Here is a 14,000-nt window from a genome sequence, read left to right on the forward strand (position 1 = left end):
AAATCCGTAGTTGTCTTTTTTGTTTCAAAGCTATCAGGAACCTCCCTGATCATCTGACACTTGAATCTTGACAGTGTGAGGTTATAAACTTATAACTTATAAGTTATAAGCGAGAGCCGTTGTTTCGGCCGGGCTGATGATGTCCTCGCAGGTGGTCGGAACGTTTATCAACCGGTTCTGAAGGAAAATTGACAGCGATGACAACTCTGACAAGCCAATGCCAAAACCCTAAAGCTCCAGACCTTTGCAGGCTCTGCCTGGAGAAAAGCTCTTCTCTCATATCCCTTTTCGACTACGAACCCCTTGAAAACCCCTTGCACTGTCCTCTTCTGAGTAAAATCTCCCTCTGCCTCTCCGTCCGGGTAAGTTTGCTAAAATATCCTAATTTTTTTTCTTTGCTAATTATCACCCCATCGTCGTAGATAACCCACGAAGACAAAATCACAACAAAAGTCTGTCAGAGTTGTGCTGTCAAAGTTGATGAATTTTATAACTTCTACAATAAAGCGACGCAGTCCCAAAAGCTCCTCGCACAATGGGAATTCGAGCTGGAAGTCCAAAGAACATCAGAATCGACTGTCAAGGTACAAACAAGTCATATTCCAAACAAACATATAACAATACTTGCTCAATTTACCCTGATTATCTTTTTTTAAATATTCTAGAATGACTTCAATAGTGTTCTTGATGGTTCTTCCGAGATCCTTGATGGTGCACTGAGCCTTCAGGAGGAAGAGGAAGGAAAAGAGAATAATTTTAGAAAACATCACGATCTCCTTAAAGTAGTCGATGGCGACAGCCTCAGCGCCACTTTTGACGATGTCGATGCCACAACTTCCGGTACAGGACTCGATACCGATTATCTGAACATTGACCAGCTAGGGCTGTTGAGCCAGTAAGTTTTAGTTTTGTCCGGTTTTGTTTTTAACATATTAACCCTTTTATAATAATTTTAAAGGAAATTTTGGTGTATTGGGTTTTTGCTTTGTTTATGCTTGGTTTTACAGGTGTTCTTTCATTTTTGACTTAATTATTTTAACACTGCGGTAGTCGCGCTTCCTTATGGCACAAATGTAGTCGGCTGTCATCTGTGAGATGCCTTTTTATCTTTCAGTAAACATAATTAAAATAGGCCCTAGAATCCAAATTTTCTTTTGCATTTTTTCTCAATGTGGTATAAGGGTTTTTTCCATTCAAACTTTTTCTCTCGTTAATTACCAGCTATCCAGAAAAGGATGTGCTGGTTTAATAAGTTAACTAGCCTAGAGTCTTGCCCAGTTATGCCTTTCTTATAGAAGTTTGGGTGTCAGGGTTTAAAAAATAATTTCAGTTCATTTTTCAACTATTGGTCAGTATTGAACTCCTGAAAATCAGATGGAGCGTGGGGTAAAACTTTGCAAACAAGCTTCATTATTCTTTATTTTTCTGGCTCAGTTGGCTTCAGCACTTTTCTGCGGTGATGGTCGGACCATGTGGCAGTTTATAGTGGACACAAAGCCTTTTTTGTTAATATTCAGTTTTCACGTCAACGGGACTGGGTCATTTCGTGACAGCAATAGTACGACCTCCTGGTGTTATGTACAGAATCAATCCGGTCAAAAATATCTCTTTGTGCTGTGAATTTATGACATTTGCTCAGCTTCCAAGTCTTCCCAAGTCAAACTAGAGGGGTTTCATCTTTTATGCTGAACGCTGGCAGTTGATGACTTGAAGTTCGATAGCTTTTTTCATTTTATCAACATTCAGTCGTCATTCCCCTCATCCCCAAAAGCAAATTTTTTGAACAACTTGTGGGCAGTGTGCTCACTTTATAATTTACAGTAAACTGTTCAAGATACATTTTCTTTATGAAAAGATTATCCTCTTGGTATTAAAATAATAAATGAAAAACCACTCAAACTTGTATGGTTACCTGGTTCTTCATATTTACAATCGGATTCTCGGTAAATTCACTCATAAGTCATTTCACTTCCTTCAATCATTTGCCCAGAAATGACACGCCTCTCAGAAAGGCAGAATATTGACACATAAAGAAATAAGCGAAGAAGCCCGGAAAGTGCTAAATTCATTGAGGTTTGGAAATAAAGAAGGGTTAATTCTGTAATAGATCATTTTCATTGCAGCGCAATAAAAGGAAGAAAGAAAAGAACAGAAAATATTAATTCTGAGACACCAAAGTTAGCGTATCATACATCAAAGCTCAAGGATATTGTGTATATGAAAAGTCAGATTAATTAAAAAAATAAATAAAACACTGCAATGGATGATTGTTAGTGGCTAAGCCTACAGTGCCCATCACATCAAAAGATGAATCTATGAGTACTTGCAGAATTGAAAATACGTCCTATTACTTCCATAAGCTTTGGCACAATTTTTTTCTTGTGATTTCTTCTTAATTCCACAAAAAATGTCTTCTTCTATTTCTTCTCCACTTTGTTCTGTCAGGACCTCTTTTTCCTCATTCACCCTTTCTTCTCTTTTTCACCACCATATATCGTAAACAAGAATAGGATTGCTTGTTTTCACTTCCTGCCTCAGAATCCACCTCAAAAAGCACTTTATTTATTATTTTGTTTAATTAATTTTACAACCTCCTTGTCTTGTAAATTGTAAAGTATATAAACTGGAGACATGTTAGCTGCTATGTATATGATGTATCAGTAATTAAATAAATTGAGACATAAGCAAATGTAAAATAAGGTTGATGATGGGTCTGCGAGGCAGTGAACTATGGCACTGGGTCACTTATTGGGTTCATCTATCCACGAGTGTGCAATTAAGATCGTTTCCTCACAAAGTCTTTGGATGCCGAGTTGAGTATGACTCTCAGAATGAGTACATGAAACGGCTGAGGATTTTGCACTTGGTCTTATCTAGACCTTCAAGTCTGTAATGTGCTTCGTGAAAGATCACAGTCAATTGCCAGTAAATGCCAGTTCTTTATAGAAGACTAAATACTGCCTAAACTTTACAAGACAATGGCACGAAGGCAAGAAATATTCTTAAAATTTGGTTTTCTGTCAAAGGCTCAAAGAGGCCATCAACGTCAGACTAAAAGAGCCACAGAAAGAAAAGAAAATTCAACCAAAAAAGAGGAGCAATTACTTTGAGTGGGATGAGTAAAAAATTTTGATGTCTGCAAAAAGAAAGGTGATTAGGAGTTTATGGAAATTAAGAAAAGTAGAGGACCAAGGACAGAACCTTGAGGTACACCTGGGCCAAGAAGGGTCAGAAAGTAAATCACAAACTATTACTGTCTCTCAAACAACTTCTGAACCAATTAAGCAGTGAGCCTTAAAAAACCTCACTTTGTTTTTCCACCAGAAGAATATAAAATAAGAAAATAAAATTCAACGAAGGAGTCACAGAATCCAACCATCATCTCGACCAAAAGAGTAGTGACAGAATCCAACCATCATGATTGGTTGGAGCACTTGCTACGAGCCTGATATGCAGTATCATTGAGACAAAACATTTCTTAGTCCCTCAGGCTGGCAAGAGAACTTGACTTCTTCAGACAGTGCTAAAGTTGGCCAGGTGCTTGATGGGCCATTACTCATATAGGTACCCGATGACCCCTCCCTCACTATACTGTAAGAGAAAGCTGGTTAATCCTTCTTAAAATGTATGATGGTAATTCTCAAGTCAACTTTGACAGCTTAGATGTACTGCATTCATACGTCACAATTCTTTGGTTTTGCATAACCTTGGGTTCTTTCATATGAGAATCCCTGCTATGGGCATTCTCAGAGGCAATGAAAAGGTTGACATGTTGGCTAAAGAGAGAGCCAACATGGACTCTCTAGGTCCCAAGCTTGGTGGAATAATACCCAGGCCATGAGACACATGAAGAGATTCATAGAAGGGCTATTCGCAAAAGTTACAAGAGAATTACTGGAAGGCAACCTCAACGGAACCATGATTCTGGTTGGACTCCTGACACGGCACTGCCACTTAAGAAGTCGTACAGACCGAAGAAACACTGTGCAGATACTGCCAAGAAGAGGAGAACACAGAACTCATTATATGTTTCTGTGAAGGTCTATATAAGTGCAGGTTCTTGCAACTTGGACAAAAAACACTACAAGTAGATCCTACACTAAGGAGCTGCTGGCAAGGCTAGGGAGGTTGATTAACAACCTGAAGTTGGCCAGTGAGTTATAAAAAACAAGAGCATGATAGATCTACTCAGGTCGAGGTGCAGAAGGTCCTGTGGACAATTTTTAGACTCTTTTATCTCTATCCCCATCATGAGAATTAACTGTGCCCAGTAGATTAATTTGCCAGGAAATACTTATGACAAGAAACTGGTGCAGCCCAATTATATAATCGAGAACCAAACTATATGAATAGATGGAATGAATAGATGACCCAGTGTCAGTTCAGCTCGTAGTGCAAATAACCATACTTCATCTCTCAGATGACTGATTAATAACGAAATTAAAAAAATTAATTTGGGATAAAAGCTTATAGGCATACCAGAAGGGCACAATAAAAATAGCGAAAGAAAATTTAGTGAATAATTACAAAAGTGGCCGTGTTGTATAAAAAATGGTTCTTGTAATTTAAAATGTCTTAACAAGTAGCTGAGTGGTTAATGTATCATTTTGGGTTCGATTCCCACTGCCGCCTTTGAAATTTTTGACCCATTCCCCTATCCAATAATTAATCAAAATTTAAAAAAACTACTGGCAGTTTCAGTTGACCTAGTACGCACTGGGATTCTTTGAGTCGACTCTTTAAATCTCCGGAGAGTCTCGGCTGTGTCTAGCCTGAGTCCAGGCTGCCCCGACTCATTGTTGCGATGAATCTGGTGTATTTCGGGCTAGCATTTTCGGACTCTTTTGAATCCCATACGATGTAGGATTCTTTGACTCAATGTTGCGCAACATTTGCCAGTGCAGACGTGAATCGGAACAAGCACTCTTGCTTCATTTGTTTAGTTGACGTTCTAGTGTTTTCTTGAAGATTTTGTCTTGTATTTTTTTTTTTTTTTTTGGGGGGGCTTTCAGGCATCCGCCACTCCAGAAGTGTCTTGTATAAAGGTATGTTGTGGAGTACCAAGTTGACTTTACAGTTTATTGAAGACATGCATTCCCATCGATGTTTGTGGGATGTATCAATCATGGAATACAGAAATCAGGAATTGAAAAACCAAACCGTTTAGCCCAAAAATTGAGTGTTTACGACGCCGAAATTGAAAAAAAAAATTCACACTTTAAAAGGACAGTTTTTTAATGCACTTCCAATTGGATGCACTACGTGCAATGCAAAAAGAGCAAGGGAAATTACCGAGAGAGCTAGTTCCTCCGTCATTTTCGCAGGCGCTGATTAATGAGAACTGAATCTTGGTCTGGACACGAGTCTTTGACGCGGAGCAGATTCAGGGCTGCGTAGATTCATTGTTGCGATGCAGCCTCTGCCTCGCAACATGAATCGACTCAAAGAATCCCAGTGCGTACTAGGCTTAAAGGGAGAAATTTAATGTTCTAATGCTTGGGCAACTCATAAAAATCTCCTTGATGACGTGCGACTACTGGAGTGTTAACCTACATTTTAATAAATCACTAAGGTTGCATTAGGTTTAGTAATATTTTAAAACAGGGAGTTTTATTGTATTTTAATTTTTAATTAGGCAGCATGAATAATAGGGGTTTCCTTCTGGTGCTTTTTTAACATTGCAACAACACTAACACATTAGTTTTCACAAAAAGCTGAAAAAAGTTTAATTCCTCTTTACTAATTATAGGGAAAAAGGAGCGGAGCAGTTTGATCTTAAGGTCTCTGAAGATAAAACAAAGGGTTCTAATAGTTTGACTTGTGGTGATTGTGATATTGAATTCAAGACTGCATTGTTATTGAAAAAACATGTGAAAGAAAAACATTCTTCGTATGTTTGCAGCTGTGGAGCGAGGTTTACGTGTCTTAGGTATTTGGCAAGGCACGAGGCGAGGCATAACGCTAAACCGACCATACCGTGTAAACTGTGTAATAAAATGTTCATAAACAATTCGGAGTTGAAGGAACACCAGAAATCCCATCAGGTCGGAGAAAAGATATCTTGTGAACTGTGCGATTACGTAACTCTGTACAAATCGAATATGTCTAGGCATTTGAAAAGGCACAATAAAGATTATCTTTTATTTTGTGATATATGCAATGAGGGGTGTTATTCCAAGGACGAATTGGTGACGCATCATATAAAAAAGCACGGAGCTGCACCGTTTTATTGCAAGACTTGTAATAAAAATTTCACAAATCGGGGTTACTTGTACAACCATAATAAAACAACGCATTGCATTACATCGAAAGACTATCTGTGCGAAACATGCGGTAAGGCGTTTAAAACGAAAAACGCCACAAAACGCCATATGAAAATCCACTTAGGACTGAAATTCTCCTGCCAAATATGTAGTAAAACGATGAATTCCTCGTATTCGCTAAAGAAACATTTAAAAGCCCATAGGGGAGAAAAGGACGTCATATGCTACATATGCGGTAAAGCGTTTGTCGACAAAAAATACATGGCGGCGCATTTAAGATCTCACACGGGCGAACGTCCTTACTGTTGTAACGAATGTGGAAAACGTTTCACGCAAGCCACCACCCTCAAAGTGCATATGAGGTACCATACTGGCGAACGGCCTTACGTATGCCAATTATGTGGTTCGGGCTTTGTCACAAAAACGCTTTTAACCGCCCACATGAAAAACCATGAAAAAGGAATAGGAAATAATTCTTAACTTCCAACCATTCTTCAACGTCCATTAGTGTAATTTTTTGTACAACTTTTTATTTATACATTTACAGAAATATACATGGAATTTATATTTTTTAATTTAACAGAATATATATTTTTCAAATATTTTTTTTATATATTTTTTTGCACCATCCACCTCTGCCGTTCCTGAGAACCATATACTGACCACAAGCAAATTATTTATGATTTGATAGCTTTTCTTGCTCTTTTGTTAATCAGATGCATTTCGGCATTTCACCATCTTCAATGTTGAGTTTGAGCGATTTCACCTGAATTCACTCAAACTCAACACTGAAGTTGGCTAAAAACTGAAACATGAGATTGACAAAATCAGCGAGGATAGGTGAACCGAGACTTCTAAGGTTCATCAACCCATAAACCACAGAATAAATCTCACAAATTATTTCTTCACTCAAAAAAAAAAAAAAATCTAAATTTACAATGGTATATATTTCAAGGGCCTACATGCCACGTCTTCAGCCAATCAAAGTTTTCGGGAGTACCTCTAGATATTTACTCAAGAAAACTTGGAAGAGGAGGCAGGATTTTCCATGAAATATCACTGTAAATGTAGAGTTTTTTTTTTAGTTTCTCAATTTCTGCGATCTTCGCTGGAGCATGTTTAATAAAAATAAGCAACTTGGTGGGTCGACCAAACTTTTTTTGGTAATTCTACACCCCAAAATATTGGTTGCGTATCTTATTATGAATGAATTTTACAAGTACAATTTTTGAACCGATAGGTGTACAAGATCAAGTTGACCTAGTTGAATACGTCCATTCCCCAACACAAAACTTGCCCCTCGACCAGTGCGTGAAAATTTAAAAACTGTTAGAAACACATACTTTTTCTAACTGTTTTGGTAATTTATATATTTCATTAGTTTTAGATAAATTCTAATATGAAGTTATGCAAAAGCTTACAGGATCAGGGTAGCATTTAGGCAAATCAGATTGCCTTGTCAGAAGTTGATCAAGCACTGGAATCGCTCAGAAATGTTGCAAAGCAAGATGGCAAACAAAATTGGAAATTAGTAACAAGGCTGGCTTTTAAATACTTAAAACTTATATAAAACAATCGACTGTTTTATGAAAAATTCAACTCATCTTGAAGGAGTCATGCAGGGGGAAATTTTAAGCCCATTTCTGTTTTTGTATATTGTTCATTATAGTGTTTTACTAAATATGTGGGGTTGATATTGAAAACAGAACAGAATTGATCATTAAACTTTAACTGACTGTAAACAAATAATTTTTTTTCCAAATTTAAATAAACAGTAATTTCATGTAAATCAGACCGTTTGGAACAAGGGTGGGAGGGTACTCACCGTTTACAGTCAATCCGCTGTGTACCGCAGCAGTGTATTTTAGGGAATCCAACACTTTTAAATTCTTTTCAGGATCGAACACTTCTTTTGTCTATCGTCTACACAGAATGGACTCGTTCTCTTCTAGACTCGACTGTCTCTACCCTCATTCTCCCGATCCTCTTTTATTTTTGCTCTAGGCTTAATCATCAAATCTAAATCACAACATTGTCACTTTGAAATAAATTGAAATGTGACAAAATTTCTCACCCGTAAAGGCCTGGAAAAAACAAGTTTGTTTTTCAATTTAAAACTACAATGTTCTCCCCACCGTACATTTGACACCCTTCGGATAGTTAATGATGATGTCTTGCTGTTCGCTGCATTTAAATGCTGAATGGGCTCCTCTGAAGTCATGTATGCTCATACAATGTATGAATGGCCAGTGTATATCCGTGGGTTTCAGAAGATGAGACCTCATAATGTTGTGAACCCAAAAACCATTAAGGTCTTGTTATTAATCCAAAATTGAGCTTTGCGCAGAACCGATATTGATAGGTTGGTCACTCGAACCAGAGAACCTCAATATCTGCAGCTATATTGTTTTATGTAAAAATACATGAGTTTTCAGGAGGCATGTGTTACAATTCAGGACTACAAAATCCTTAAAATTGAATTCCAAATTCTGTCTTTATTCGAAGGGGAAAAGTCTGTGAACATACTGCATGTGATGCACGCCGCGGGGATGGTTACCCTGGCTGGGATATTACGCTTTGACGAAGATGTAATTTAGGTTTTCAGGATAAGCAGCTACAGCCAAAATTCAGATATGCTCTCTACTCTAGTCAACGGTATCCGGGGGAGCGAGATGGCTCGGATTTCTCAGATTCTCAGCATCCTTATGTCAAGCAGGATTTCTCTGCTGATCAAAATGTCTCAAGTACAATAGAAGCACTTGGATACACGCTGAAGAAGACGTCTTTCAGACAGAACGATTTAGCTTCTCCAGCCCGCATCTCTATGAAGAGTTTGCATATGACCTCCACTCCAAAGCATAGCGCAATAGAGATTATCGAAAACCCAGAGCATTCAAGCTCAAATGTATGCATCAACCCTGAAGTAAACGATGAACATTCTTCATCGAATGTGGGATCAGAAGATGCTTGTGAAAATCTTAGCAGGGTTTGTCTCGAAGTTGGAAACGTTGAAAGAGCGGAAAGAGACAGGGAGTTGAGTTATACTGACTTCAATTTTATCCCCATCCAATTATTTAAGGTTTTAAGTTGAGATAAAAAAGTCAGTGACATGAGCGGGATTCGAACCCACGACCTTCAGCTTGATATGCCGCTACTGTACCACTTGAGCTATCATGACTTCAATCCCCTTTGGCACTAACTTCCCATCCCAACCCCACCTTTTTTAATTTTCCCTCCTTTTTGCCATTTTTCAACCTTAAATAATCGAATGATATTAATTGGTCAAGCGGACCATGAAAAATAATGAATTTATCCCCATCGTTCAGTTTATTAAGAGAAACTTAACTTCATTGTCAGATTTGTGATTCTAGCATTATAAAACCCTTAGAAAATTGAAATCAGTGTAAATTAATTTTTTGACTGATAACTGACTGATTTATAAAAAGAAAAACGAAGGCCAAGAATTTTGAAGAAAATATTACAAATTTAAATAAATAAATAAAAATTTTCCCCAAAAAACTCAGTCCATGCTTTGAATTATCAATTTTGTATTATAAACTTTCAATTTTGTTATCCACAAACAGAAACAATTGTTTTGTGATTTTACAAAAAAATTAACTAGGAGAGTTTAATGAGGTTCCATCTACAAAACTAGTGTCATAATAATAGTTCTGTCAAAAAAAAAAAGTGTCAGGACCGTCGTGGCCAAGTAGTTTAGAGCTTCCGACTTGTCTGCCACGAGGGGCAGTCCTGGGTTCAAATCCCAGGCATAGTCCATGGAATTTTATATGAAAAAAAGTGTTGAAAAGTGGTTCTCAACTCTCTTCCATGACACCCAACAAGTAGGACATTAAGCATTTTTATTTGACAGGAATTTCTTTACTTAAATAAGCATCACTGTAAGGGCCTTGGGTTTGAACCCAGTAACCCTGAATTTAAATTTTTTTTCAAAAACACCGGCACCCTGGAGATTGATTGCAAACCTCCGGTTAAAAAGGGAAAAAAAATACTAAAGAACAATTATATTCTAGCATAACGACTATGCTGGTTGCATTGGTGAATACTGCATTCAGGTGTTTTTTATTTTTCACATTGATGTTAACTATATTGTTTGAAAAAAAAAAAAAATATTGTGTAATAAAATTTTTGTTTTCTTTGTATCAGGTTTAAATTTTGAGATATCATACTGGATTACTGTTTAAAGTTAAGATTTTTTTTATTATCAGATATAGTCTTTAAAACTATAGACAGTTTTATTATATCACGCTGACAATTTTAAACATAATTTTCTGCAAATCAGTGTTTGTAAATTGAATTTACTTAATGAAAAAATGTGGTTGAGATGGGAGGTTGGTGTCTGAGTGGATCGAGGTCACGATAGCTCAAGTGGTAGAGCAGCGGCGTATTGAGCCGAAGGTCGTGGGTTCGAATCCCGCTCGTGCCATTGACTTTTTTATCTCAACTAAAAACCTTAATTAATTGTAATATTGGACCACGAAATTAGTGAATTTAATGAAAAAAGTAAAAAAATATAATTCTTTTGTAAAGAACTAAAACTTTTTTTTAAATTTCCAATTCATCCTGATTAAAAATAATTAAAAAAGGATTTTTTTTATCCCATTAGTTGTACCTGCAGCACGTTGGCTAAATTGTTGTATTGAAGTGAACTTTATTTGTAGGGACGGAAGCTTGTCTTCTGCTGATTGGCTCGACGATACTATCGGCTGTGATGATATATTGTCACAGGAGATCCTAGCATTAGAAGAAGAAGAGGTCGTAAAAAAGAAGTGCGGGAGGAAATCATCAGGGCCCGACTACATTTCTCACTTGTACGACCGAAAACTGTCAAAATATAAATGCGACAAGTGTCATTATTCGACCGCTGCGAAAGGAAATTTTAAAAAGCACATAATGAGGCATACAAAGGCGTACAAGATTGTTTGTAAAGAGTGCGAAAGGGGTTTTTACACCATGGGGGCTTACAAGCAGCACGCACCCGATGGAGATTGCACGCAGAACTTGACATTGCACTGTCCAAAATGTAGCAGGAAATACCACTTACCTTCTAAGCTCAAGGACCACATGAGAATCCACGATCCTGATTTTTCAGCGTCCGGCTTCCAATGCGACGCCTGTGGCAAGACATTTCTGACGAAACGAGGGATGGAAAAACACATCCAAGCTACGCATATGGGAATAAGGCATAGATGTCAGCTTTGCGGTAAACAAGTAACGTGCGCCCAGTCTCTTAAAAACCATATGAAGCTCCACACAGGGGAAAAGTCGTACGTCTGTTCGGCCTGCGGCAAATCGTTCAGCTGCATGACCGGCCTTGTCGTTCATGAAAGGACCCACACAGGGGCCAAACCGTACAAATGCGATTTGTGCAAAAAATCGTTTACACAACCTTCAACCCTTAAAGTACATAAAAGATACCACACAGGGGAAAGGCCATACACTTGTGCTTTTTGTGATAGGAAATTCTATACTAATACACACCTTAGTTCTCATTTAAGAACACATCTTAACGATCCAATTCTGAACAATCTAAATTTTTAAATTTGATAACTGAGACAAAGAGTTACCATTATTATCTTGACTATTTAAAAAAAAAAAAAAAATTAACCAATGTTTGAAATAATTCATGACTATATTTCAGTATGATTTTAGGCAAATTTAAATTACAACAACCAGAAAAAGACTCAAACTGATTATTGCATTTCAACCATAACATATCAACAAAAAATTATACTTTACATACATGGCCAAATTTTTAATTCTGAACCATTTTGTATATTGAATTCTAAAAATCTTCATTAATTATTATACAAGATAATTAAATTTTTAAAAAAATGGCAAAAAGAAGGTAAAATTGAAAAGGTGGGGTTGAGATGGGAAGTTAGTGCCTGAGCAGCTCAAGTGGTAGAACAGCAGCGTATCAAGCCGAAGGTCGTGGGTTCAAATCCCGCTCGTGACACTGACTTTTTTATCTCAACTAAAAACCTTAATTAATTGAATGATACAAGTTAATATTGATTATTTTGGCAATTCTGGAATTTTCTGTATAGCAAGTAATCCACAAATTTTTCCACTCATTTTCTCAATTTTTTGGCAAAAGGAGAAACGACAAAAAACCTCTTATATTATAAAACAAAGATAGAATATTTTAGAGTATTTTAGGCCCAATTTTAAATAGTAAATAGTACTCAATGGAAAAAATATAATGGGATTTATTAATTGTTTAATCGATCCTTTTAAAGTTTGATAAATATTGGAACTACGATAACAAATCGACAAATATCGTGACAAATATAATTGGACTATAAAGACCAAATTTATTATGTTTTAACTAAGTCAATATTTATAAATCAAACAATCCTGGGATTTTTTTTTTTTTTTCGCAAGGAACCAATAGGTTTTCTCATTCTGAAATTTCTATCTATGATGTATTCCCAAATTAACGTAGGATATTTTTAGAACTAGAATCCCCTTTGCATCGTACTGAATTCGAACACAATTTTAAAATAATCTGTTCAATTAAAAAACCTGTACATTTTCATAAAATTATGCCAAGAAATACAGTACAACAAACAGAAAAGGCAAATTGTGTTCTAAAGTACTTATAGAAAAAAAATCAGAAAATCAACTGTTCAGACTTAGATTAGACATAGATATTGAAAAGGGCAAAAACGTATGCCCAGATCTAGTCAGTAATTAAAAATATGCAATAATTTTATCGCAGTCCCTCCTTTCCAAAAAATAAATTATTTTCTAGTCGTTCAATTTGAAAAGTCGTTTCTTTTTAGTTTGTAATTTAATTTGTGATATATTTATACACCTGTTAATTTATTTTTTTTACCATGATGTAATTTTAATTATTGACAAAAATTTATAAACGTTGAAGTTTACAAGGCCTAGATATTTATTATTGTTTTCTTGTCATTATTGCAGTGTTCTTGTTGTTGCTTCAAGGTTTTTTCAAATGGGCAGTAGAAATTTGTTTGTTTTCATGTGTTGAAGTCAAAATTGTCATTTCATTCCAAAGATATTAATTAACCAGCTGTTTGTCGTCTATTATATTGCGACAATTGCGACTTAGTTTTAAATATAATTTCCTTCTAATTTTAAAATGTACATCACAATCATGTAATATATATAACACTATGATAAAGGACTCGATATTAAAAATACTAAACCAAAGAATGTTGGAAACAGTCCACTGTTGAAAACAATTTTATATAATAATTATGTTACTCAATGTAGTAGTTCTATGAAGTTGATGTTTTCTTAAGGAAAATTTAAATAAAAGATTAAAAGTTATAATCGAATTTCAATAAATTTATGAAAGTAATGTATTTTGTGATTTTTTTTAATAGAACAATTTTTATTCCTTACCCGCCTTACAAGAGTAAACTACCAACATGAGAAGATTTCAAAACTTTTTTTGTCGATTCTAGGTAGAAAAATATTACTCGTGTCTGAGCATTTTGGCCAACAGGCTCTACATGCCGAGAAACCATTTTTTCTTGTATTTTACATGTTTATTAAATATGGTTTTCTGCCTTTTTATATGAATATATTGCTAGTTTATTATAAATCAGTTGATTTGTTTTTGAGTTTTTTTTTTTATGTAGGATAAGAAAATAAAATTTAGGATTGTATTAAAAAATAAAAATAAATAAAAAACATAACAGTTCGTATTCATTTTAAGCACCCTTTAAAACGCTTGAATACAAA

At 35.8% G+C, this 14,000-nt stretch overlaps 1 protein-coding gene across 4 annotated transcripts in view; it reads left to right on the forward strand.

The window, feature by feature from the left end:
- The window catches only part of LOC106666676 (zinc finger protein OZF-like), an 18,262-nt gene continuing 4,262 nt past the window's right edge, over positions 1-14,000 (forward strand). Inside the window, exons 1-4 of one of the 4 annotated variants that reach the window (XM_024230395.1) lie at positions 1-362; positions 423-584; positions 666-895; positions 10,943-12,113. In XM_024230395.1, coding sequence (XP_024086163.1) covers positions 198-362; positions 423-584; positions 666-895; positions 10,943-11,822 — 1,437 coding nt within the window. In that variant the 5' untranslated portion in view covers positions 1-197 and the 3' untranslated portion in view covers positions 11,823-12,113. Of the gene's footprint in view, positions 363-422; positions 585-665; positions 896-5,749; positions 6,840-10,942; positions 12,114-14,000 lie in introns of those variants that run through there. The other 3 variants (XM_024230397.1, XM_024230394.1, XM_024230396.1) reach the window with 3 other exon arrangements.

Source organism: Cimex lectularius, unplaced genomic scaffold, assembly GCF_000648675.2.
Source record: "Cimex lectularius strain Harlan isolate CLEC.00 unplaced genomic scaffold, Clec_2.1 scaffold92, whole genome shotgun sequence".
NCBI lineage: Eukaryota > Metazoa > Arthropoda > Insecta > Hemiptera > Cimicidae > Cimex > Cimex lectularius.